General features: G+C 42.9%; 1 protein-coding gene across 1 annotated transcript in view; it reads left to right on the top strand.

Moving 5' to 3' along the window:
- atrn (attractin) overlaps positions 1–27,677 on the top strand; it is a gene marked incomplete at its 5' end in the record, with an annotated part of 253,285 nt that overhangs the window by 60,062 nt on the left and 165,546 nt on the right. The window contains 5 exon segments of the mRNA XM_080750193.1: positions 9,572–9,656; positions 14,221–14,438; positions 18,663–18,784; positions 22,640–22,778; positions 25,751–25,932. Coding sequence (XP_080606319.1) covers positions 9,572–9,656; positions 14,221–14,438; positions 18,663–18,784; positions 22,640–22,778; positions 25,751–25,932 — 746 coding nt within the window.

Below are 27,677 nucleotides of genomic sequence, written 5' to 3'. Positions count from 1 at the left end.
ACGTATAGCAAACGGATATGGTGCACGTTAGAGCTGCACGATATGGCAAAATGTCATATCTTTGTATTTATGCCAAATATTTCGATATCGTTATGATATACAATAATACCATACACATTTCACATTCAATATTTTAAGTGTTGCAACAGTGAAAACTAAGCATTATTCAACACGACACACGTGCATATCTCCTTGTATGGGCTGTTCTGTCCGTGACATTATCTCCATACATGGAGTTCCATGCTCATACGGACTCATTCGGACACTTGTACAGAGTGTCCGTGTGTACAGACTACAGAGTGTATATTTTGCAACATCTGTGTGGCTGTGGCTAATCTCTCAAACCAACGATCAGCGCCACATTTCTTGTGCGTGCTTCCAGTAGGCCAAGGAAGTAAATCCCCAAATATTTGTTCTAGGGATGGAAATCGAACCGGCCAATATCAAAAATCGGCAAAATCGGTATCAAACCAGCCAAATCGTTGACCGGCAGGTCACTGACATAAATACTGGTTTTATGCCAATTGTGTCTATGGCACTGCACAGCATGATGCTCTGGTCCTGTGACTAAAGTAAACATTAGCAAGTAGCAGCCAGTCTACTTAGTGGCAGCCTACAGAATACAGATGGTGCTGATTACCTTTGTAATGTAAGGATATATTTCATAATCCTGTGTCAATGTAGTCTCCAAAAAGAAGGGGGAAAAAAGCATGCGTCACCTGCTTTCCTCCTGCCTAGTCCAGACATTCATATTAGACTGGATATTGTCTGTGATTTTGGATATTGTACTATTGTGATTGATTTGGCATTAGTGTTCTTCCAGCTTATTGGTACTCAAATTGAAGTATGTCTTGTAGGCCTACTTGGCCTGGAAAAAAAGGGTATTGGAGCAACCCTATTTTCTAGTTCTTAGCTAAAGAAATCAGTATCGGAAAAATCGGTTTTCCGGTGGATCGGTATCGGCCAAGAATGTTGCAATCGGTCCATCTCTAAAATTTTGTTCACATTTCGTTTTCTCTCTGTGTGAATAATTTCCTACATTTTGTGAATTCATAATCTCAGCTCCACCGTCCCACCGATTCACCCATCAGTCTTGCCCAAATGTGTTACACACTGATGTCTTCAATATGACATTGATTATGACATCAGAGATCCGCAGGGAAGCCATGTTGCTATTAGTCCCCGTCTTGTGTATTATGCAAAGTCTATGATCTTGATTTTTGACAAGAATTGCCTTTGCGGAAGGGGAGATATTAGGGCAAGTACCTCTAGGAAGGGGAGAACTTTGCTCGCAGCAACTTCCCCAACTAAGTGAGTAATCCGGTCTGGGAGGATTTAAACGGATGACTTTTAGGTCTCAAGCTCATTTGTCTATCCTTGACTCTCATCCCCGAACTGCTTCACCCTGAGGAAATCAGGCCCCAGAATTCTTCCCAACGCGGTAAAAACATCCAGGAATTGATAGTTTGTAATTGCACCACTCTCAGGTTCCCCCACTAATCAAAAAACTCATTTGCGGTTTCTTCCGCGGCATCATCCTAATAGGAGCCAGGATAGCTTTGTCAGAATCCATATCGGATCCCCATTTCACCACGCTGGCTGTAAACACTGTACCAACATTGAGATTTTTTTCTTTTTTCTCATGAAGATGCTCGTTAGCGGACATGCTTCAGTCAGCCTGTCTGGATGCTGTCCTGAGGATTCCCAGCAGGCTGCATGGCGGCCTTAGGATGTTCTTGTTAGTGTGGTTGCCCTAACACAGTGGTTCTCAACCTGTGGGTCGGGACCCCCAGGGGGGTCCCCAAATTATTTTCGGGGGTGGGCGCCTGGTGGCCTAGTGGACCAGGCGCATACCATATAGGCATTACCATTTCGGCATCAATGCCTGTCGGCGTCGCCGGTTCGATTCCCGATCCGGGCGACCTTTGCCACGTGTCACTCCCTGTCCCTCCCCCATTTCCTGTCAGTCTACTGTCCTATCCAATAAAGGCAAAAAGCCCAAAAACAAATCTTAAAAAAAAAATAAAAAAAATCAGGGGTTCACCAGATGATTAACTTAATGTGCAACATTGTTTTCTCACTCAACAGTAAACAAAACCAACATAAAGTTTAAGTGTATAGAGGGGTATCTGCACACTTTTGAGCCGACAAATTAAACATTGGCTAAATTGTCAAATATTAGAGCCAGAAATTGTGAAAATAGCTGATCTACATGCTCACAACGCCTCGCAACGCGAGGCGTTCTGAGCATGTAGATCTGCTATTTTCACAATAGAACCGTGTTATGCAAAATGTAATACCTCTGCTCGTCAGGGTGGGTGGGGGGTCCCCAGTTAAAATATGATTATTCTGTGGGTCGCGGCCTGAAAAGGTTGAGAACCACTGCCCTAACAGGGCAACCAGACCATAGTACTTGTTTCTCTGCGTCATTATGAGATATTATTGAAAGGCAGTGACATTTCAATCTCCTCTGGGCTGTGGGTGGGGCACGGACACCCAATCCCTCCCTTCCTGCGCCCCTCCCTGTGCGACTGTGTTCTGTTCACAAAGACAAATGCATTACAGGACTAAAAAGGAAACCTTCCAAACATTACGGCTTTCCCGACAGGTTTTTTTGTTTCTTCCCTCCGCGTGATTAAGATCCGTCTCATCTGCAGAAGTGTTGAGAGGAAGAGGATGATGGATTGTTGAAGCGCTTTCACCGATTCACCACGTTAATTACATTCTCCATCCGTGGTTATCCACTCTGCATGCTGCCTGCTCTCCTACTGAACTGTGCAGTCAGAGGAACTGTTCACGAATCAAATGCTCTCGCCAACGAATTGTTTTCTTTAACGTTTGTATTTCCTCTTGACAGTTTGTATCCCTGCTCAAACTCCTCGAATCATAACTTTTGTCGTCTTTCTTTTTCTGTCGGCTGTTAATTATTAACCCATTTAGAACGGGTACACAGTACTGTGTATCATTATTTTATGCTTTTACTATTGAAAAATAGCAGATATACAAGCTCACAGCGCGGCACCGAGTGCCGCGCTGCGAGCTTGTAGATCTGCTATTTTTTAAAAGTCGTGAAAATTTGAATTTTGACCCGATTCGATTCGTGTCTTTTGAATCCTTCTAAGGTTTTTTGAAAAACCTATGTTTCTATGTGTCAGCAATCTGGCTATAGCCATCGTCAAAGAAAAGGTCCTTTTCACTTAACTGGAGCTCAGTTAGTCTGTTCTTGAGAGACTACTACGTCAGTGGTTCTCAAACCTTTTCATGTGAAGGACCCCCAAAATGATATGTATTTGGCCATGGATCTCAAGATATCTAGTTCCAGGGACCACCCAGAAGCAAAATTTGAGTTACAAACGTTCGCTTTTGAAAATACATATATTCAAAGATGTGCACACATTTTCGCTGTGAGCTTGTATTTCTGCTATTTTTCACTGGTTAAAGCATTCAATAATTCTAGGTCTAAATTTAATTATTAACTTCCCCACCTGTCTGAATCCATAATTGGACAAAAAAAAGTTGTCTTCTGCCTCTGTCTCCTCTTCCTTCCTCTTCCTCTGTCACCAAACAGCTGTGGGGACAGAGGCCACTGTAATTGTCTTGTAATTATGGCAGAGATGGCGGGGGGATTGATACTCTGAAGACTAATTGCCCCCCCAATTGTAATAAGCTGAACTCAATTAGCGTGGCATTTATGTGCCCTGTTTCCGCCTTGATACTAGTACTAGCAGTAATGAATTCCACACTAGTCACTCTCACCATGCCAGAGTGACATGCTGCACTATGCGTGCTACCAGGCACGGACACTAGAGGGTGGTGTCAGCCTGCAAATGTGTAGCGATTCCTCTTCTGCCTTTAGGGAAAGCTACTGACTTGTACTGCAGTGCACCGGCTCAAAAGGACTTAAAGTGCTGCATTCACTCTTGTGTGTGCAGCGTTATTTCTGATTTACTCGATCACATCTGAGGTGGTTTCACCATTGTAGTTAATACTTGTCTCATTAGAAAAAACACGTTTCTTACCCACCTCTGTTACGTTTTTGCATCCTTTATAGTCTTTGTTTTGTTTTCTAGTTATTATTTTTTGTCCATATCGTTGTTGTCGGGTGGAAACCTCGTATCTCCAAGTTTCAAATTTGTACGTTCTTTCGCAAAGTAAAGCCCTGCTTCATCATACAAGACCTTTGCACAAAAGTAGTGAAAACAGCAGATCTACAAGCACACAACGCCTCGCACCGCGAGGCGTTGTGTGCTTGTAGATCGGCTGTTTTCACTAGTTTGAATAATTTTTAAATGATAAATGCAAAACAAACAGTTTTGGACATACAAGGTTTTCACACGACAACGACGATATATGTGTAGAGCTACTAAATTCCACACTACTGCCGTACCAAAAGCTCGATTATGTCCTAATCCTGTTGTCATAAAGAATATAATCTCATTCTAAACCATCATCAGTTTAACATGCTTTTGCTGAGGATGGATAGGATTTATTTAAAGACCATAGGATTGTCAGTACTATTACCAGGATCTTCTCTTTGCCTTTATGATGAGTCATGATGGCTCAGCTGCGAGCATTCAAGAACTTTACATTAAGGAGAACTTACCTGAAAAAAAATGCTTATCTAGGGCAGTGGTTCTCAACCTGTGGGTCGTTATTTTCGGGGGGTCCCCAGATGATTAACTTAACTCAGCGGGTGCCCACGCGTCAAACTCTTTGATGTCGCTGGAGGCCCACGACGCGTTTGCAGCGTTTACTGTATTTACAATAACAACTTTAAATCTCACCGCAAGGTCGGGGCTACGCCTGGATGTAGCCCGTTCACCGCTGGTTGCTTCGAATGGACGCTGAGAGCATCGCGCGGCCGTTTTTCTCCGTATACTCCAATGCATTTCCCCATCTTTAACGCCCTTTATCTCTGATGTATTTTTTATGGCTAAAACTGTGGCAGGCTGCGGCAAAATGACCAACTTTTGATCGGCAATCAACAGCTATGATCAACACTAGCCCATACAGTAAGTTACACAACAACATCCTGTCTGCGGTCATGTGACCAAGTGACGTCATGACGCATGCATTGACGCAGCAGGGCCGTATTCAATACAATGGTGGTGGGCCTGGGCATCGAGAGGGGATAAATGGGGCTCAATCTAGGGGCACCCAATGTGTTAATGTGCAACATTGTTTTCTCACTCAACAGTAAACAAACCCAACATAACGTTTAAGTGTATAACGGGTATCTATCTACACATTTCTAAATTGACAATTTAAGGAATTTTTAATACCTCTAAAATGGCAAATTAAACATTGGCCAAATTAGAGGCAGAAATTGTGAAAATAGCCAATCTAAATGTTCATAACGCCTCGGGCGTTGTCAGCATGTAGATCTGCTATTTTCACTATAGAACCGTGTTATACAAAATGTAATGCCTCAACTCTTAGTGCTCGTCAGGGTGGGGGGTCCCCAGTTAAAATATGGTTATTTTGGGGGTCGCGGCCTGAAAAGGTTGAGAACCACTGCTCTATAGGGACCGAAGGAGCGGCCCTAGCATGGAGCCCTGGGGGACCCCCGGTCAACGAAGTGTATACATAGGGTTAATTGCCTCAACGGCAGCTGGGGGTCCGAGGTTTTGCTCAAGGACATTTTGACAGGAATTGTCAAACGGCTGTCCACCGAGGCTGGAGCTGCAGCCGTCCGATTATCTGCTTTTGGTGCCAATTCCGTGTCCGGCTGCCTCTGAACGCGTCAATCACACGTCGTTGGAATTTACCCAAGCCATGTTTTAGACCTGATAAATTAAACGTTTGTGCACGTGGGACCAAACCCGTGACCTTCTAGTTAACACATCAGATTCTTTTATCCCCCCCGCCACCTACCCCCAGGGTACATCAATCACATGGCATTTAAATGGAGTGTTGATGAAGAGGTGTATCATTTCATATGCAGGAAAGAAATGATCCTCTGACCTTTTGGTTACAGGAGGTGACCATGTCTAATGGCCACCGTCGTCACATTATGTCACCTTTACTTGCTGTTGCTGATGATGTGTCCCCCAGGTCACTCCGGTCACATTGAAGTACACTAATTCATTGAATATACTACTAGAATCATCATCCGTGGATAGAACTCGCTCCCATCAAGGATCAAAAGCCCGTGACCTTCTGTCGACGGGATGCTGCTCTCTCTCTCGCCGTGTACTTTAACCGTCATTAAAGTCCGTGTCAACCTAATGTGCCGTTGTTGATGACACATTATGCGATTTAATATGTGTGGATGGTTTAGCTGTTTCAGGGGTCAAACATGTCAGCTTCTGGCTGTGACACCCGGCCTCTCCAGGGCACATCAGTCACATGCCATGTGATTATAATGTCATTGAGGACGTGTGTGTGTGTCTGTGTGTGTGTGTGTGTGTGTGTGTGTGTGTGCGCGCGCGTGCGTGCGTGCGTGCCACGTTTGGAGTGATCTTGACTGTCACAGGACACTCTTGAGCCGGGTCCACCTTGTCATCTATAGAGAAGTCTATTTGATTCCATATGAAATGGAATCATACCACAGATTTCATATCACTGTGTTGAACTGAAAAAGTATCACATTTTATTTATAATGTTATTGTTCCTTAACAACTTGAGCCCTATTTTGAAAAATTATTTTGAAAATAGCCAATCTGTAAGCTCACGAAACATCGCAATGAGCTTGTAGACCGGCTATTTTCGAAATACTTTATTTTGTTTGGTTCTCTGCAAACGATTATCCCAAAATAGGGATAACGTGGTTAACATACTATGCAAACCTCCACCGGCTGTCCCTCCGTTTGTATGTCCGTCACGTCACACTTTTGGCCCTACTCTTATCTCTGGCACCGTTGCCCCTATCAATGCCAAACTTTGTACACACTCACTCCTTGGCTGGCAAACCACACCCTCCGCCCCTGATTTCTCACATGCCCCTCTTCTAGCGCCACCATGAGGTGGCTTTTTGCTGTGTATAGATGCGACCCGACGGTCGCTTATCTCCCGATTAGGGAGTCTTACTGGTTTAATATAGTTTTGATATATAAAATGAAATTCAAATAGATGTCCTGTTCTAATAGTGTGGGTTATTGCAAGGCTCAAACTGCAGACCTTCTTGTTAAAACCCCAGATCTCCCGTCCCCCCAGGGAACATCAATCACTTGTCATTCCAAATATACTCTCGCTGAGGACGTGTATCGTTTCATATGTGGTAAGGGTTTTGCCGTCACAAGGATTAACCCATTTAGAACCGGGCACACATTATTGTGTATCATTATTTTATGCTTTAACTATTGAAAAATAGCAGATATACAAGCTCACAGCGCGGCACCGAGTGCCGCGCTGCGAGCTTGTAGATCTGCTATTTTTGAAAAATCGTGGAAAATTAGAATTTTGACCCGATTCTATAAGTGTCTCTTTTGAATCCTTCTAAGGTTTTTGAAAAACCTATGTTTCTATATGTCAGCAATCTGGCCAGCCATCATCAAAGAAAAGGTCCTTTTCACTTAAATGGAGCTCAGTTAGTCTGTTCTTGAGAGACTACTATGTCAGTGGTTCTCAAACCTTTTCATGTGAAGGACCCCCAAAATGATATTTATTTGGCCACGGACACCCATCTCAAAATGTCTAGTTCCAGGGACCACCCAGAAGCAAAATTTGAGTTACAAACATTTGCTTTGAAAATACATGTATTCAAAGATTTGCACACATTTCCACGACTTTTTCAAAAATAGCAGATCTACAAGCTTGCAGCGCGGCACTCGGTGCCGCGCTGTGAGCTTGTATATCTGCTATTTTTCACTGGTTAAAGCATTCAATAATTCTAGGCCTAAATGGGTTAAACCTTCTCCCTTCTGGTTATGAGATGTTTCTTATCCGCTGTCATCACTGTTGTTGGTGAAGCTTACAGTAGGAATAGCAGACAGTATAGGAATGTCATCCCCATCCTGGGTAGGGGGAAACAATTGAAAATGTATCAACTAAATTATATTTTCACGATCGGCCACTCAAAATGTATATTTATTTCTGCCATTCAAGTTCTCTAATACAGTTGTTCTCAAAGTGGGGTCCGGGGACACCCAGAAGTCCTTGAGGGAGTTCCAGGGGGTCCCCAGCTAAATGATAGAACCAAATGGACCCTTATGGGTCTGTAACTCTGGGAGTGTACAAATGGAACCACATGGACCTGTCGGGGTCCATTTGGTTCCATTTGTACACTCTCAGAGTTAAATTAACATTGATTTTATAATATAGATTGGGATCTCAGAGATAGAATAATGCATCAAACTGGGGGTCCTTGAAATTAAAATGATTGCGTACCACTGATAGAGCCTTTTCTTAAATGGGGGTCCCCGGCATATCTTTTCAACTGGGGGTCCACGGGCTAATAAGTGTCAATTTGGGGGTCCTTGACATGAAAAAGTTATAATAGTCTAATATACGTATGTTGTTTAAGTTAAAGGGCCATTTCACCTCTGGGACAAACCAATCTTATTTTATTGTTGTTTGGGAGACGATCAACACAATCCTGAGTTATTTTTTGTGTTCAATCTGTGTTTTTTAGAATTTTAGTATTTCAGCATGTACCAGTGATGCATTTTGCATCATATGATGCAAAACGCATCACTAGTACATGCTGAAATACTAAAATATATCACAACACAGATTGAACACAAAAAAAAAAAAAAACTCAGGATTGTGTTGATCGTCTCCCAAACAACAATAAAATAAGATTGGTTTGTCCCAGAGGTGAAATGGCCCTTTATAATGTTGTAACATAACATTTACTTGTCTGTATGGGTTTTCGCTGATGTTGGCAAACTTGGCATCAAACGTTTGACCTTTGGGTCAACTGATGGTCCCCCTCTGACAGACTGCCCCAGAGGTCGCGTCAATCATGTTGCACTTGATTTGCTGTATGCTCTTACATGCAGGGGCGTCACAAGGGGTAGGAAAGTGGGACTGAGTTACTAGGGCCCAAGGTGGTGGAGGGGCCTTAATTATTTTATACTTTAGCTATTGAAAAATAGCAGATATACAAGCTCACAGCGTGGCACCGAGTGCCGCGCTGCGAGCTTGTAGATCTGCTATTTTTGAAAAGTCGTGAAAATGTAGTGCAAATCTTCGAATATATGTCTTTTTTAAGCGAACATTTGTAAACTCAATATTTTGATATGGGGGTTCCGTGGCCCATATACATACCATTTTGGGGGGTCCTTCACATGAAAAGGTTTGAGCTCCGCTGACATAGAAACATAGGTTTTTCCCCCAAAAAAAAACTTTGAAACTTTTGAAATATTCAAAGATTTTCAAGATTTTTCAAAAATAGCAGATCTACAAGCTCGCAGCGCGGCACTCGGTGCCGCGCTGTGAGCTTGTATATCTGCTGTTTTTCAATAGTTAAAGCACATGGGGGGGGGGGGGGCCCCGCAGTGAATCCTTGTACCCGGGGCCCAGAATTTGGTGCGACACACCCTGGTTACATGTATGATGTCATACATAGTAACAGGGTCAAAGCCGTGACCTCTCTCTCTCTCTCTCTGTGTCTCTGTCTGTTTCACAGCGTGTGACGAATGGGCCGTTCTGCCCAGACCCGACCTTCACCACGATGTCAACCGCTTTGGACACTCTGCGGTCTTCGATGACGGGTAATCACGCTATAACCATTATACTAGGCTTCATATTTGATATACCTTTACAAGCATCTCTGTATGCGTCTCATCTTGGTATGCTTGTGCGTGCCGGTTCCGCTGCAAACTTCAGTTCACCCTTCACTTAAAGGTGATACACCATGCATTTAAAAAGTAGTTATGTCATATTGTTTATGTCCCAAAAACGTTTTTCAAAAGGTTTGAGGCTAAATTACCACTCCTAAATAGAGAGCCTCTCTCATTTTTGAATGGCTCTCAGAGCATTTTCAACTGCAGTACCACCTTTGGCCTGAACTGCGCCACCCCCCCCAAATCTTTTTGAAAAAAACATTTTTTTCTTTTTAAAGTTTTTTTTTTAGATTTTTTTTTTTTGTAGTGACGTCACAATCGGCAGATGACGTCACAATCGGCAGCAAATCTGGACAGCCTGTTTTGAGAACCCGTGGGATACTTTTAACCTTCGCCTTCTCAAAACCAGAGAAAGACACAACGGTCAGAAATGGGACTTTGTGAGGATAGAAGGTGCTAATGGGACCCCAAAAAAAGGTTTTAAAATAGGAAAAGTGAAATTTCATGGTGTATCACCTTTAAAGGATTTAGTTGCGTATTTTAGATTGTCATAACGTAACTATTCATTTATAATGTCTCTCTATTTTTAAGTCATACATTTACAGTACATACATCCAGTGCAAACTTTGTTCATGAGCCAAACACTAATGCATGTCTAATCTTCATTTGAACAGTTTACTACATTTTATTACAAATATGAGGAGGGTCACTGTAGGAAATCTGATAGATTTGATATGATTTAGTTCTTTCAAGATCGTCATTTCTTAACCGAGATGACCCTTTCCTGTCGTCTTATTCATTTTGATAAACCATTGGCTGAAGCATATACACAACTCAATGTGACTCTATATCAGTGTTGATTTCGTCGACTAAAACTATGACGAAAAATGTTTGTCGACTGCGTTTTTTTCACTGACGAAAACAAAATAAAAACTAAGCTGTGATGACTAAAACTAAGACTAAATATATTGACAATTTCGTCAACAAAATAAAAACTAGACTAAAACTTTAGGGAGGGACTGGCGGAGAAGAGAGTCATTTTATGTTTGGTTGCTCTCAGGTGTTGCGTGCTGCCGATCTACAAAGTTGTGAGCTTGTAGATCGGCTATTTTCAGCACGTAACCAAGTGTAAAACCAGTCATTATGATGCCATCAAGGCCTGCCAAAAAACATTTCAGTTGACTAAATCAACTGTAGATTTAGTCGCCTAAAATCTTATGATATTTAGTCGACTAAAACTAGACTAAAACTAAAACTTTTCAGGTGACTAAATCATGGCTAAAACTTGATGTAAAAAATAACACTGCTCTATGTACAGAGAACTCTTTTGTCACTCTCTGTGTGGACTACTTCTACTGTTTTCTAATGGATCATATTCACATGGAGGCCATTTTGCTCTTGTGACATACTTACTATGATGTATATCGCCACAAATATGAGACATTAAAAGCTTTGATTCTGCCATGACATTTGATGATTCTTCATATATTAATAATATACATGAATGACATCTATTATTCATGCATGGCTTTTTGTATTATTGGAACCTCATATTGAATTTATTATGTTAGACGTGGGGGTGGTGGCGTGAGGGGATGACTTATCATCATCAATAAGTGTTATCTTGGATTTACCACCCACTGCGGAAGGGGTTGGGATCTGTTATTAAAATATCATATACTGTTATGTGAGGAAGGAATATTAACACTGAAAGAGTTACTGAACTTTGATCGTCCTCTTCCCTTGGGGTGGAAGTAGAGATGTAATTAATTAATTCATTGATTCATTCAGTGTTTTATTCGGAGAAATGAATTAATTTCATGCTTCATTCATTAACTCGCACACACAAATCATATTTTATTCATTAACTTATTCATTAGGCTCACTTAAGCACCCAATATGCAAAATGTACATGAATTTGTCCCTGTGAAATTACTGACAGCTTCCAACATACACATATCGTTGTCGTCCGGTGGAAACCTTGTATGTCCAAAACCGTTAGTTTGTAGATCTGCTATTTTAATTAATTTTGCGCTCCAGTCTTGTAAGAAAAAAAAAACTGAAACTTGGAGATACGAGGTTTCAGCCCGACAGTGACAATATAGTACATTCTTTTTCCTCCTTCTCCCCCCACCTCTTCTCCTCCACTTCTCTCCTCTTGAAGGCTAAATTAATTTAGAAGCCGCCACACAAAGTCACTTATTTACCGTTTCAGTTGACAAAGAATGAATTTCGGCTTCATCCCGTCCACCTCCTCCTCCTCCTTCAATCTTCAATCCCCTTGTCTCCTCCTCTGCCTCCCCTCGTCCTCTCCGCCCAGCTGGACAGGTGGTTTTGAGACGGGAGCCCCCTCTGAGGGAGACCTCTCTAGGGCTGTCACAATTATTACATAATAGTCTAATCGTTTTTTGACATAATCGTGATTATTTTTCATAATCGTTTCCATGTTGAAAAATGTTCATATATTTAAAAAAAAAAAAGTCAAAAATAGTGGAAATAGCAGATCTACAAGCTCACAACGCGTCGCATCCCGACGCGTTGTGAGCTTGTAGATCGGCTATTTCCACTATCAATGTTCTTTTTTAAGTATGAAGTTGTCAAATATGTCAGTAATTTCTTTGTATATTTAGGTTATGTGTCATATGTACCATGTGCAACTTAAAAGCCTAAAAGCTAAACAGAAATATAATTGTCAACGACAAAAACACAATTAATCGTTAATCGCAAGTATTTGAGAGAAAATTCATCGTCATGTAAAATGTCATAATCGTGACAGCCCTAGACCTCTCCCTCCCTCCCCTCTCCCTCCCTCTTTCTTATTCTCCTCGTCCTCCTCCTAGCGCTGCTTCCTCCCCATAATCCTTGTGGCTTTTGCAGCGCTCCGCTGGGAGGCGCCCGACTCCTCACAGCAGGGTTAGGGGGGGGGGGGGGGGGAGTACTGTCGAGGCCCGAGGCGCTCGCACAGGAAGAGGGTGCTTGTACATGGAATTAATCTATTTAGGCCTGGAAAAATACAGTTTTCTGAAATAGCTTTGTTTCTATGTCAGTGGTTCTCAAAACCTTTTCATATCAAGGACCCCGTAGAATTATATGTATTTGACCGCGGACCGGACCCCCATCTGAAAATATTTTGTTCCAGGGACCAGGAGAAAGAAGGATTTGCGTTACAAATGTCTGCTTTAAAAAATATTTATCGCACACATTTTGACGATTTCTTTCAAAAATAGCAGATCTACAAGCTTGCAGCGCGGCACTCGGTGCCGCGCTGTGAGCTTGTATATCTGCTATTTTTTAATAGTTAAAGCATCAAATAATGGTTAAAGTGGATATGCGTTTTCCCCATTCTAAACGGGTTAACAGACTATGCTATGGAAGGGTGGGATAGAGGAATAGACTGTCAAGACTATAAGGACCGCTCCTTGCACAGTTTGCCGTTGCAGCGCTCTGAGCCGGGCTTGACCTTGGGGAAGGGGGAAGATTTGTCTCTCTGGAGGAAGAGAGAGAGAGAGAGAGAAATGAATGCTCCCATCTCTTTTTTTCTTTCTCCCCCTTTTTCTTTTCACTTAATCCGTGTCTTTCATGTACCCAGCTCGTCTCTCACCTCTCTCTCACCCCCTGCCTCCCTGCTGACTCCTACCTGCCGAGCCAAGCCACGTCCCGTCAGATCTGCGGAGGCTTTCATTTCCACGTCTTCCTTTCTTTCGTCTCTCTCTCTCTCCATCTCCATCCCCGTCCTCTGTTGCGTTGCCTCTCGTCTCCTTCCTTTTCTTCTCCTCTTAATAACGTCAGTGTGTCTCTCATTACCTTCTCCCCATCCCTCTTTCTCGCCGTCTCTCTGCCTCGCTCTCTATCCCTACCTCTTAACCCTCAAATAACCTGGAACGCGCCCGAGTCGCGTTCGATTTTAACCACTTTAACCGTTATTTTATGCTTTAACTATTGATAAACAGCAGATATACAAGTTCGCAGATCTGCCATTTTTGAAAAATCTTGAAAATGTCTTTGAATACCTTTGACCCGATCTTTGACCCGACTTCTAAATCCTTCCTCTAAATCAGCGGTTCTCAAACTTTTTCATGCCAAGGACCCCCAAAATTACATTTATTTGGCTGCAGAGTAGACCCTCATCTGAAAATATGTTGTTCCAGGGGCCCCCAGACAGAAGCAGAGATTTGAGTTACAAAAGTTTGCTTTTAAAAGAACATATTGAATATTGACGTTTTTTCAAAAATAGCAGATCTACAAGATCGCAGCTCGTGAGCTTGTATATCTGCTATTTTTCAATAGTTAAAGCATTCAATAATTCTAGGCCTAGATTGGTTAAGTGTCACAGATGTTAACCCACGTTCGATCGCGCGCTCGCACGCGAGAGACTCCGTTCGTTTGTGCGTGCCGTGCACGCTCCACATTCATCCACACTTACACGCTCTCTTGCCCCCTCCTTCTTCTCCTCTGCCCTCTCTGCCTGCTCTTTTCTTCCCCCGCCCCCCAGCGTCATGTACGTCTTCGGGGGCTTCAACAGCCTGCTGCTGAGCGACGTGTTGGCCTACACCTCCCCCAGCTGCTCTGCCTTCTCCAGCCTGGCGGCCTGCAGCCAGGCCTGGCCGGGGCTCCGCTGCCACTGGAACTCCACCCAGGGAGCCTGCACGCCGTGGGAGAGCGGCGCCCCCGAACAACAACCACTCCTGGTCTCCTGCAACGCCAGCACGTGTAGGTTGAGACTAGAGATGCTCCCATTGACCCTATTCACAGCCCGCCCACGCATGCGCACTCAGCGAATTTCTCAGCAACTTCCTGGTGCTGACGTCAGCTTTGGAGGGTAAAATAACATAGAAATAGCTGGACTTAAAGCCAACAAATCATTATTTCGAACGGTAAAGTAAATTATACCGCTTTGTGCCTTTTACTGTGTTCTTGATCATGCTAGCCGTATTTGATACATTACTATTCGGAAATTGCGTAAAATTTGCGATTGCTGTGTTAACTCTATGGGATGTTAGTAGTTTTTCCCCTTCTACCGTGACGTCAGCGCCAGGAAGTTGCGTAACGTGAATTCGGTCAATTGCGATTTTTGGGACCGATACCGATCACCCATCAACTGGAATCAGTATCTGCCGATGCCGATATTCCCGATCACAGCACCAATCTTCTTCTATGTATTGTGTTACTGTAGCAGCATTTATATATTTAATGATTCTTCTTACGAAACTTTGACATTGTATATTAAGTATGAACATTAGGAGATTGCAGGCTGAGGTCCTTTAGTATCCAATTCAACGTGTAGGAGTTGAAGCTGAGGTTACGTTCAGTCCCACAGATAAATATTGTGAAAATAGTTGATCTAACTTGTAGATCAGCAAAGCCGATAGAGGCAAAGCCGGTACCGATCAAAGCCGATAGAGGCATTATCGGCCGATCGCGATCACTCACCGATCAGCACATCACTAGTTGAGACGCAAGTGTGTTACTGCAGTGCAGCTTGCTACAGTTCCCACTAAACCCTGCCTCCATGCCATTGGAGTGCTATTAGGAAATACTTTGCATTTGAGGCAAATGAACAAGAACATGCAAAAGATACAAACTAACCTCATATGCATGTGTAACTAGTGTAAGTGTTAAAGGTGCGAAGTCGAGTTTTTGCAAAGCGCCCGAAGGACAAATTCTATGAAGAATTTCAAGCAACTTGTGACTGCTCCACTTTGAATGATACATACACGATCACTCAACAAGATGGCCCTGTAAACCATTAATTGTGTCCTGCTTTCTGTCTGTCCAACACACATTTGTAATTCTCAAAGCTAAGTTACGGTACTACTACTATCTTAGGAATAGTGTTTCAGTTCATAGGTAAATACTTTGACTATGGTCAAAAGTTAATTAACGTACATGCTGTGCTTGCTGCACTGCTTTACTTAATTTCTAAGATCAGTTAATTCAATAATTTTATTCATAAAAGCCTTATCTAAAGACATTTGAAGTGTTCTACTATTATAGTACCAGAGAGAAGCTGAGGAAGCCTTAATGAAAAATGCATACCCTCAATGCTATGTCTGTTTGAGTTATCAGTGCAGGGCTTCACAGAACATGTCTTCACACTACCATGTTAAAATATAACATTACAAAAAATGTCTGGTAAATCTTGGGATTCCCGCTGCCAGTTTGGCCGACGGGACGGGGGAAAAGTTATTTTCTCACCCCGTATGCAATCCCACAGCCTGTGGCTCGTGTCCCCGCAATCACATCTATCTTCAGCACCCGGCACATATTAAAGTTGTATACCTCTTGCCGTCTTGATATTCTTCTAGATTTCATTTATTATTTATTTTAGCCTTAGCTCTCATCGGAATGTGTGGCGCCGTGACTTTTCAATCAGGCTCCTATCTCTTAGCGTGTGGCGCACATGCGGCCTGATCAGGACTTGTTTGTGATACACAGCTGGTGCAGCCTCGTGAGTCAGATTGAAAACGGTGAAAGTGGCAGCGGCTGCAGCGCGTTAGCTCGGGGGCGAGTGTTGGTGTGCGTTAGATGGGTGTGGGTGATTGGATCTGGTGCGTCTATGCATATGTCTAGTCTGCATGTGCCATGTTTGTGTGTCATTCTGTGTGGGCCTTTATACCGCTATGTGTGTCTGTGTTTCACTGGGTTTCCATGTCTACAGCAAGTGCTAAAGGGCAGTGGTGTAAAAAGTACTTGCCTATTTTACTTAAGTTAAAGCATCAATACTGCAATATAGAAATACTCTGTAAAGTAAAAGTCCGGAATTCAAAATGTACTTGAGTAATGAAAGTATGAAAGTGTTAGCATCAAAGGTACCAAAGGTAAAAAGTACAAAATGTTTGAAAATAGCAGATCTACAAGCTCACAACGCGTCGCGATTCATCACGTTGTGAGCTTGTAGATTGTCTGTTTTCAAATAGCCAAGGTATAGAATAAGGCTAAAGTGATATGTATGTTTTATAATATTATAATGTATATCTGCAAAGTAACTAGTAACTAAAGTTTTCAAATAATTGTAGCAGAGTAAAAGTACAATATTTGGATCCGAGATGTAGTGGAGTAGAAGTAAAAGTATTGTGAAATGGAAACACTAAAGTAAAGTACAAATACATCAAAATGACGGTACTTAAGTAAATGTACTTAGTTGCACTTCACACCACTGCTAAAGGGCCAGTTCCGTTGGCTAAGACTGCAGTGTGTGTCTGTGTGTGAATAATGTGTCAGGGCAGCAGGCCATAGCCAGCCCTCCTCCTACCCACTGAGACTCTCGTGTTGTTCTGCTGTTTTCATCACGGCCACCAAAACATCCTCAATTTCCTGCAGCGAGGCTTGGTCTCATTTTGCAGGGGAGGTCAGAGCCTGCGGAGAGGTGGTCGGGGGATGAAAACCGTGCCGGGGAATATCTTTCACGGAAATGTAATACCGTGGCGCGTTGGCCTCTGCTCTGCTGCTGTCTGGCAGGTGTCACGTCCGTCCGCTGGTTCCTCTACCCAGAGGTCTTATCTCTTCTAACAAGGGTCTTCAACAGGGGGTCCGGGACCCCTAGGGGGTCCTCAGAGTTAATATTGGGGGTCCTCCAAATCTTTTTTATGTTAGAAACGTTTTTCTTCTTTTTTTTATATTAACCACTTGAACCCTAGTGTCCTTATTCTGAGAACTTTAGCCAAAAATAGCAGATCTACAAGCTCACAACGCCTCGCGCTGCGAGGCGTTGTGAGCTTGTAGATCGGCTATTTTTGGCAAAGAGATTTGGTGTAGAGGGGGAAAAGAGCAGACTAATTACAGAGTGAAAGGTCAAGTTTATTAAGTATTGACGGTTCAAGTGGTTAAATATCTGAAAACACCAATTGACATGAATCCAAAGAAACTATATGGAATCTATGAAAAGGTTGTGGGGGTCCCTGCTTCATCTCCCTCTCTCAACCAAGGGGTCCTTGGCCTGAAAATATTGAAGACCCCTGTCTTATAACGGTGGTTCTCAACCAGTGGTCCGGGGACCACTAGTGGTCCCTGAGGGGGTTCCAGGTGGTCCCCAGCTAAATGACGGAGAGTTGGTTAACAAATTAACCATTGTAGATCTTTAACTCTTGAGAATGGAAAAAAAACATCTGCATTACTTACTGTAATTTACATGAAGTTTACACAATTAGAGAATGTACAAGACATTTTATTTTGATCAACGTTTGCCTGTTTTATCTCTCCTATGGCACCAACATCAACAATCAATGGAATTGTGGACGAAATCCTATCCAACGATAACAAAATATTCTACGGTTTGGGTCTGAGATGCTAAATCTCATCAAATGGTCGTCCATGGCTCAAATGCTGAATAATTAATGGTCCTTGAAAAAGGTTGAAAACCACCGTCTTATAAGGGAGATGGAGGCCTTGGTGCTGATGAGTGGTGTTCATTTTGTGGTTGGTTGGTCACATTCCAAAGGATGTATTAGCCAGGCAATCGACTTGGGCAAAAACCACATCCCAACCATACTGTACCGGTAATGCCTCAACCCTGCTAATTGCAATTCCCGATGGCCATTATGCCATTTTTGTAACAAGTTAGTGTTTGCTAATGGCACGTTAGCCTGGGAAGTAAGTAACCCAGACGAATCCGTCAGAGCGATTAGTATGGCCCTGGCGGGCTTGTAACCCACCCCTGTCCCCTGTTTTCTTGTATTTATTTTTATTCTTCTGAGTGACTGGGCATGTGTCACATTGTCACCCATGAGGATGCTTTTTATGGTCATTTTGGGCATTTTGCTGTGGTACACGTACGGTAATCATGACAAATAAAACGCTGAGAATACCGGTAATCACGTTGTTCTGTCCACTGTAGTTGTCAGTAGGTTTTAATAACACTGTAGCAGGTGTTATCAAATCTCATAAAAACAAAACCAAGACTCAATAGTTAATCGTAATTTTCCATTTTCCACCCAGATGCCGAGGACAAGATGTGTGACCAGTATGATGACTGCTACAGCTGCACGGCCAACACCAATGGCTGCCAGTGGTGTTCAGGCAAATGTCTCTCCATGGGAAGCAACTGTACCGCTGCCACGGTAAGGAGGCTGGCCCATGCTACGTACTGTAGGTCAATGGTTCTCAACCTGTGGGTCGGGACACCCCAGGGGGGTCCCCCAATTATTTTGGGGGGGTCCCCAGATGTTAATTGTTAACATTGTTTTCTCACTCAACATTAAACATACCAACATACAGTATAAGTGTATAATAGATGGTATCTGCAAGTGACAATTTAAGGACGCTAAAGACATTTTTAGTGCCTCTGGTCCAATATATTGGTCAAATTGTCAAATATTAGAGTCAGAAATTGTAAAAATAGCAGATCTACATGCTCACAACGCCTCGCAACGCATGTAGATCGGCTGTTTTCACAATGGAATAGATGGAGTCAAACTAAGGGCGGATTCACACTGCGGTCTCGAGACCGGTCTCGAGGCTACTTGGCAGATGTTTAAACCGGTTTTGACAGTGTGAAGCGTGCGGTCTTCCTCAGAAACGGATAGCCTCGAAACCACCTCAAGAGGTAGTCTCGAGACTGCATTGTGCGACCTCTAGACCGGTGAGCCGCAGTGTGAAGCAACCGGCCTCAAAAACGGTATTGATGTTGAACGTGACCTCATATAATGTCGACGAGTCAGCCGTCGGCACAAATAAACACTGGGTAACAGTTGTCGACATGGCCATGGGATCAGCGACTTCATCTCACAGAGAGATTGCTTGTAGGACTGTCTTCTAAAATTCGTTTATATGTTTTATATCACCAGTTAGCCTACTACTGTGGTGCGCTGGACTGGTGTCATGTACTTCCAATTGGGAGAAGTAGCACTAGCAATTGGCGAACAGTTATTTATTGTCTCGCACCAGCGCACTGAGCGCAGGGATGAAAGTGAGACGGGACGGCCAGAACCGGCGCTCCGTTAAAACATTCGGAACACGGGACTGTAATCATCATGTGTATAACCCGAGAGGACCCAATAGGACCCGTAGCCTACTGTGTGTGTGACGTGTGTGTACTTTTTGCTTTTTATGCAAACCGTAAAGCAAGCAATCAATTAATCAATCAATGCGTATGCGTGTAGTTGTGTGCTGTCACTGCTGTGCTGTTTAGGCTGACCTAGGATCAGATTCAGGTCCGTTATTAGCCGCGAGGCAGCGACATGAAGTATGGCTGTAACTGTGAGATGATAATGCTGCTCTGGGATCAGATTTACAGCGGGAGGGGGGGGGGGGGGGGGGCTTGGTGTGTGCGTGCATGCATGCGTGTGCGCTGTCGCCCGTCGGGAAAGAAAAGCAGAAAGAGAAAGCACTAGCCTACAAGTTAAACCATGAACTGTTAAACCATGAAAACAAACCTAAAATGACTTACCACTGTTGATAGAAAATAGCCTAAAAGTATTCCTTTATCCCTGACTTTTGTTTCGATGTTATAGATTCCTTGGCACTGCTTGTGCACTGCTGTGCCTGCTTGACGTGCCATTAATGTGAATATTAAGCCACAAGCGTTTCAATTGTAGGCCATGTTGATTATTAAATAATTAAAATAATAACGTGCGCTGCGCTGCATGTCTCGCTCATCATTCTGCACGTTTATGCGCCAGGAAAATAGCAGATCTACAAGCTCACAACGCGTCACGGATGCGAGGTCAGTGTGAGCTTGTAGATCAGCGACACCTACTATACAGGTCAATTGATATGCAAATAGGCTTGTTTGTCTTGTCGAGGTGTGGGGGGTGCGAGACCCAAGACCACTGCAACAATGTTCCACACTGCGCTGTCGCGCGTTATTGAATTGTTACACCAACTTTCGTGCCTGAATTTATTGGCAACCACCATCAGCAATGTCGCATAGTTGATGACACTATGTGCATACCACCACCTATAGGACCGGGCTGTATAGTGCTAGTGATCTCCAGGGAGGCCAGAAGGTCTGCCAATGTGAATGCTGGCCAGCATGAACCAGCAACCGGTTTCAGAATCAGTTCTAATCAAACGGATTGCAGTGTGAATCCGCCCTAAATGTAATGCCTGCTTGTGCAGGGAGGGGGGGGGTTCCCAATTCAAATATGATTATTGTGGGGGTCGCGGCCTAAAAAGGAAGAGATCCACTGACGTAGGTGAACAAACATGTTTTTTTACCTTGCAGGGGTCAGGCCATGCAAACAGGTTCTTTACTAGGCTTGGGCGATATACCCCTTTTGATCCTGAAATAATCTGTTTGTAAATCTGTCAAGCTAACAAATTGGGAAGCAAATGAAGATAAATGAACCCTTTTGTGTGCATATTTACAGTATTTATTAACTAGACCCTGTAAATATTCAAGCCCCATCAAGTTCAACTACAGTGTATGTACCCAGGGTGTCACAAGTGTGTGTGTGTGTGTGTGGGGGGGGGGGGGGGTGGGACTGAGTTACTAGGGCCCAAGGTGGAGGGGCCCTAGTAACTTTGGCTATTGAAAAATAGCAGATATACAAGCTCACAGCGCGGCACCGAGTGCCGCGCTGCGAGCTTGTAGATCTGCTATTTTTGAAAAGTCTTGAAAATGTGTGCAAATCTTTGAATATATGTATTTTTTTAAGCAAACATTTGTAACTCAAATCTTGCTTCTGGGGGGTCCCTGGAACTAAATATTTTGAGATGGGGGTCCGTGGCCAAATACATATCATCTTGGGGGTCCTTGACATGAAAAAGTTTGAGCACCACTGACATGGAAACATACGTTTCTTGCACACATTTTCACATTTTTTTCAAAAATAGCAGATCTACAAGCTCGCAGCGAGCTTGTATATCTGCTATTTTTCAATAGTTAACATTCATAGGGTGGCCCGCAGTGAATCCTTGTACCCAGGGCCCAGAATTTGGTGTGACGCCCCTGTATGCACCACCGGGTACCCATCAGGTGCCTTCTCACGTCGGATGACTGTCTGTTCATAAATAAACTCTTATACAGCAATGCTACATGCATAATGAAATTGTCTTTCATTATAGCACCAGCACTCTCATCTCTCCCAGCCCGGCTCACATCTCTCCCATTAAGGCTCACGTCGCCTTAATGGGATTCTTGCACATTCCATACAGCATGTGGTGAAATTAATATTTCATTACATACGCCACAAACGGCTGTCATTATGCAGCGAGAAATGTAATAAACTCCTCATCCCTCACGCAACGTGTGAGAGATGGAGGGGCTCGTGTTTGTTGTATATCATCAATATCGTCTGTTTTCACTAGTTTGAATCATTTTTAAAAGGATAAATGCAAGACGAACGGTTTTGGACATACAAGGTTTTCACCCGACAACGACGATATGCGAGATCGGCTATTTTCGGCAAAGAGGTTTGGTGTAGAGGGGGAAAAGCGCAGAATAAGTACAGAGTGAAAGGTCAAGTTTATTAAGTTTCGACGGTTCAAGTGGTTAAATGAAAACACAAATTGTCATGAATCCAAAATACACTGATGATTGTGCTGTCAAACGATGAAACTATATGGTATCTATTTGTTGTGGGGGGGGTCCCTGCTTCATCTCTCTCTCTCGACTAAGGGGTTCTTGGCCGTGGACTGAAGACTCACCTCTTCAGACTCCACCTAAACCCATAGCACTACTAAAACACTCAATGACCATACATGAAGCTAGTTAGCATTTGTTTTTAGGTTTTTTAGAATCCTTTTCTTTACTGATTATATTGTTTTTTTATATTAATATTCATATGCATTTGCTATATTGTTGATAATGTTCTGACATGTTATCTTGTTTATTATAGTGATGTATTATCTGCTCATTATAAGTCGCTTTGGATTAAAAGCGTCTGCTAAATGCCTAAACTGTAAACTGTAAACTTGGCCTGAAAACGTTGAAGTCCCCTGATCTACCCTATTCTATTTGTCTGTATTTCCAGGGTGCCATAGCAGAGTACGAGGTCTGTCCTAAGGACAACCCTGCCTTCATCTGCAGTAAAAAGACCAGCTGTAAGAGTTGCTCCGTGGACCAGAACTGCCAGTGGGAGTCACGCAACCAGGAGTGCATCTCTCTGCCAGGTAGCTGCTGCTATTGAAATCGCATTCAATGAGTGTCACATAATGCAAATAAACCCACGCCTACGCGCGCATCCTGCACACACGCGCTGGACAGGATAAGTCGGGTTGCTGTCATAAACGCCCATTCTTTCTCCCGGTGCACAGCCACACACGTAACACCCAGATGACAAACTCGCCATATAATGCATCCCTTTTATGCAAATTAAGATGTGCTTCGCAAACGTGGGTCTATTGCACACCGCCACCTCACTTTCTGTCTCTATTGATATCCCTTATGTAACAACATGACTTCATAACAATATTCGGGACCTTTCAGAAGTGGAAATAAGCGACAACAAAAATTGTAAAAGGCAAAATGATTAGCTTGTAGTTAGGGGTGGGCGATATTGAAAAATACAATATCACAATATTTTCTCAAGCTGTATCACAATACATGATTTTATCACGATTCTTTTTCACGTTGGTTGTTATGGTTATTTTTCAAGTTACTTGACAAAAACTAGACTCTCTGGGTTCCTTTTGGGAGAAATTGAACTTTACAAGTATGTAACTCTGTATGTAACTCTGACAGTATACAAATGAAACCAAATGGACCCTTACGGGTCCATTTGGTTTCATTTGTACACTGTCAGAGTAAAGTGGAGACCTTGACATTTTAAAGTTTGAGAACTGATGATTTTTTTTTTTCACTTAAATAAAGTACAAAGTTAAAGGACATTAAACAAACAGTGACACATATATATCAAACACAAAACAAAATAAAATAAAATAGCAATAAATTAACAACATATAGGGCTGCCGAACATCATATAATGGTAGAAAGAGGTCTAGTTGTTCTTTACTGTTCTGCTGTAAAAATATACTGTGGGATATAGTAGCACATTTCTTATAAAGATAAGCAAGGTACATTAAAAGAAAGGGTTAAAAAAGAAAAGAAAAAAGAAAGCAGTACGATCAGAATAAAGCTAGATATTGTTTTGCCTTTTTTTTTCCTTCCATTTTTTCATAAAATATAAAAATTACGACAAATATTAAAATAAAATCAATGGTATGTAGGTACATTGCAAAAAGAAAATAGAAAAATAAACACAGATAAATAACAAGAATAGATTTGACCAAAATGCAGGTTTAATTGAATTCTGCAATCAATCTCTGTATTAACACTTTGCAAGCCGGCCGTACTTGCCCGTACTTGTCCGGTCCACTCAATCAGCCGCTTGTCTTTTCCCGTACTAGGTCATTAAAAATGAAATTAATTATAATAAAAATAAAAAAAACAGTCGCCGGTCGTGCTCTGTCTCTTTAACTCTTTGAGTGCCACCCCGTTCACCACTAGAGGGCGCCCAGTGGCCATAGAAAATCCCATAGAGATATGCTGGTATATGCAGAAGCCCTGCAGCCATGACTTGCCTGAACACTTTCCTTTGTGCATGTACAGGAAGAGGATGAAGTTAGCTTGAAGTTAGCTATTGGCTACCAAGCATTTTAGAAGATCTATTTTCTGCAATTTAGCCACGATTAAACCTTGCACACCTCATGCATGGGAAAAAAACAGAGAAAAATGAGCTCTAAAAAATCCAATGCAATCCTGGATTGCATTGGAGTGGATTTGTGCAGTTTGTTCACAGCTTTCAAACAAAAAAATCCGATTGGAAATCCGTTCAGGCATTCTTGAGATAATGGCCATTATGTTTTACATGTTATGTAAACAAAAATGGCTGCCCTGTATGTTAGATGGGGTTGTATGGGGTGGAACATGCAAAATCGCGATTGAAATCATGTTCACCAGATTTGATGGGGTCCAAAAAAAAAAAAAAAAAAATCAAAAATTTTTTTTTCAAATTTTTTTTTTTTTTTTTTTTAAAGCCGAACTAGTTCGGGATCGGCACTCTGCGATACGCTAATAAAGCCGAACTAGTTCGGGATTGGCACTCAATGAGTTAAGAAACCATCTCAAGGGTTAAAGCGTCAGAGACGTGATGACGTCATCTGCAACGGAGCAACTGGCATGCACAGGCGGCCATTACGTGCCATTCTATTATGACTGCAGCCGCTTGGCCAGCGCATCTCCGAGTCTTTTTCGATCAGATGAAAGACGAAATCAAGGCTTCAGAATGAGTGGATTACATGTGATTAGATCGCTGTGCGTGCAGCGAGGACGTAATGTACTTTCGGGCGCTGTTTTTTCTCGCGGTTTACCCCGTCTGGCTCCACGCAAATGAACGGAGGAAATCAGCCTTCAGCTGCATCAATGTAAGTTGGCCGACCTAAAAACGTGCTTCATGCACGGTTTGCTGGCTTGCACCGAGCGATCCGAGCGTGTTGTTATCATTTGGTGCATTGCTTTTTTAAAACATGTTTATAAATAAATAGAAGATTGCACGGCAGTACCTCTGTACCCCTGTTTTTAAGGGGCTCCCTGCGGCTTGCAAAGAACAGGATTTTTTACAAGGCTCCCTCAATTGTATCACGATATATACCAGTAAGACTCCCTAATCGGGAGATAAGCGACCGTTGGTCGCTTATCTCCACAAATATAACCGACGAATCTCACTAAGTCTGACCTCACAAGCCCCATATTTGGACACGAACAACATATAACTCCATATATAGAGACATAGCTGCTGACATCAGTATGACATCACACTGCTGACATCAGTATGACATCACACCGTACACAAACAAAGGTGTGACGTGTGACCGACCGACGGACAGACGGACGGACGGCCGGTCGAGGTTTTGATACTAAACTGCGACCTAACGGTCGCAACAATGCCTCTGAAAAGGCATATCGTGGAGACATTGTATCGTCTCAACGATAATTATCACCATATCGCCCACCCCTACTTGTAGTTCACATCTATGGTTTTAGCATTGATCAACTACCCTCTCTGTCTGTCTCTGTGTCTCTCGCGCTCTCTCCTGTTTGTTCATATCTCTCCACTGTACGTCTCTGTCTCTTTGCTCTCCAGAGAACGTGTGTGGCGAGACCTGGCACTTGGTGGGCAACTCCTGTCTGAAGTTCATCACGGCCAAAGACTCGTACGACAACGCCAAGCTGGCCTGCCGCAGCCACAACGCCGTGCTGGCGTCCCTCACCACCCAGAAGAAGGTGGACTTTGTCCTGAAAGAGCTGCAGATCATGGGCGTCGTGGTAAGAACACGGATCGTTAGTGGTGGAAGGGCAGGAGAACACGAGGACCCACTCGAAAACGGGATGCTGCATCTCAAGGGGTTTCATAAAAAAAAGTATCTTTTAGTATTAGTAATAGAGTGTGGAGCAGTAAACCAATATTTTGGTTATTTTTAGCTAATATTCCTCCCAGAATATGGATGCTGGGGTTCAAGTGGCCAGGAAAACACACAGCATAGTTGTGGTGGTCATGGACAAAAAGGGTGTGTTCGGAAACTCGCACCGGGTGTGTGCTCTCAGTGTAGTGAGTGCAGTGGGCGGTGACATTGTAGAGTGCATTCAGTGTGGCTTATTTACGAGCGACCAGTCAAGGGGCAGCTGTGCGCTTTTTCACTCTGAACTCTGAAGGAAAACCTCCTGAAAAGCAGCAGTTGCTAACGTAACGTTGCTATTGAAAGTTCATTTAATTCATAACATTGGCCTTCCGGCTGCAAATGGTGCATTTTGCGTTCATTTCCTCCATTGTTCAAAGCTGAGAAGCGCTTGAGACCTGCTCGAGACATGGCCATGAAAACCATCACATCAAAACACTGCATTGACGCACCACACCACCAAAACCCGTCTTCTGAGTAGAGTCGGTCAGTGTGTGCACTGTGCACTCAGCACACTGGATTTCCGAACGACACCGCACTTAGTGCACCGAATAAACGACAACATGGCACACCAGTGCATTGAGTGCACATTTCCGAACGCACTAAAAAAAACTACAATTTGTACAAGAGGAATATTGTGTTGTCAATTATATTGTATCCTGGCGTCATGGACTGCATACACAAAGAGTGTTTAAAGTGCGTGTCCAGTCAAGATTAAGACCTCCAGAACTCAGTGTGGTCCCACAGACTTTGGAATCACAAAAGAAATCCTACTGGCGGTGCTTATATTGATGAGTCTTACCCTTTAGGGCAGTTCAGCCATTTCTAGACATGATCAGTCAATCCCAGCGAGGCAATTAAATCCATTTCCAACAGTAATTCAAGCACAGGGCTGCCAGAGAACTGAGAACCTCTTTGTTTACCACGCCACTACTACTGCATTTCAATTGATTTCTCTCTGGGATGGATTACACAGTCTATTAAGTCAAGTTCAAGTTCCTCTTAATGCCACACAGAGAGGCCGGTGGATTTTGTGGGTTTTGATTAGTGCAATAGAAGAATCCCTCTGACATTTTAAAATGAACAGCAAACTTAAAGGACAACTTTGTTTTCATAGGGTTCATATTTGAGATTGTAATTAGAGAAAAGAAAAAGTGAGTATTAAAATGTTTTCATTTGCTTCGTTCTATTGTTTTATCACGTTTACCGTGCTAAAATGTGGGGCATGCGTACGCATGGGGGCATGCGTACGCATGGGGGCATGCGTACAAGTGGCTAAATATGTCTTTTTAGACACAATAAGCCAGCGGTTTCTTTATTGCTATTTACAGTAACACTTCTAGCCCCCATTAGTCACATCCAACCATGAAAGGTTGTTGTGTATCTTGGGAATGGGCTTATTCCGTGTAAAATGACATATTTAGCCACGTGTACGCATGCCCCCAACCACTGAAATAAGAATCTCTAAAACAATAGAAAGAAGTAAATGAAATAATTGTAACACTCATCTTTTATATTCTTTAATTACAATCTAAAATATGAACCCTTGTTGTAAAAAACTAAAGTTGTCCTTTAATGCGCAGAGGTCACTGTAAACACAGACAACGCAGGACC

Source organism: Nannobrachium achirus, assembly GCF_963921795.1.
Source record: "Nannobrachium achirus genome assembly, chromosome: 20".
Lineage (NCBI taxonomy): Eukaryota > Metazoa > Chordata > Actinopteri > Myctophiformes > Myctophidae > Nannobrachium > Nannobrachium achirus.
This window is presented reverse-complemented; position numbering and strand designations above follow the sequence as displayed.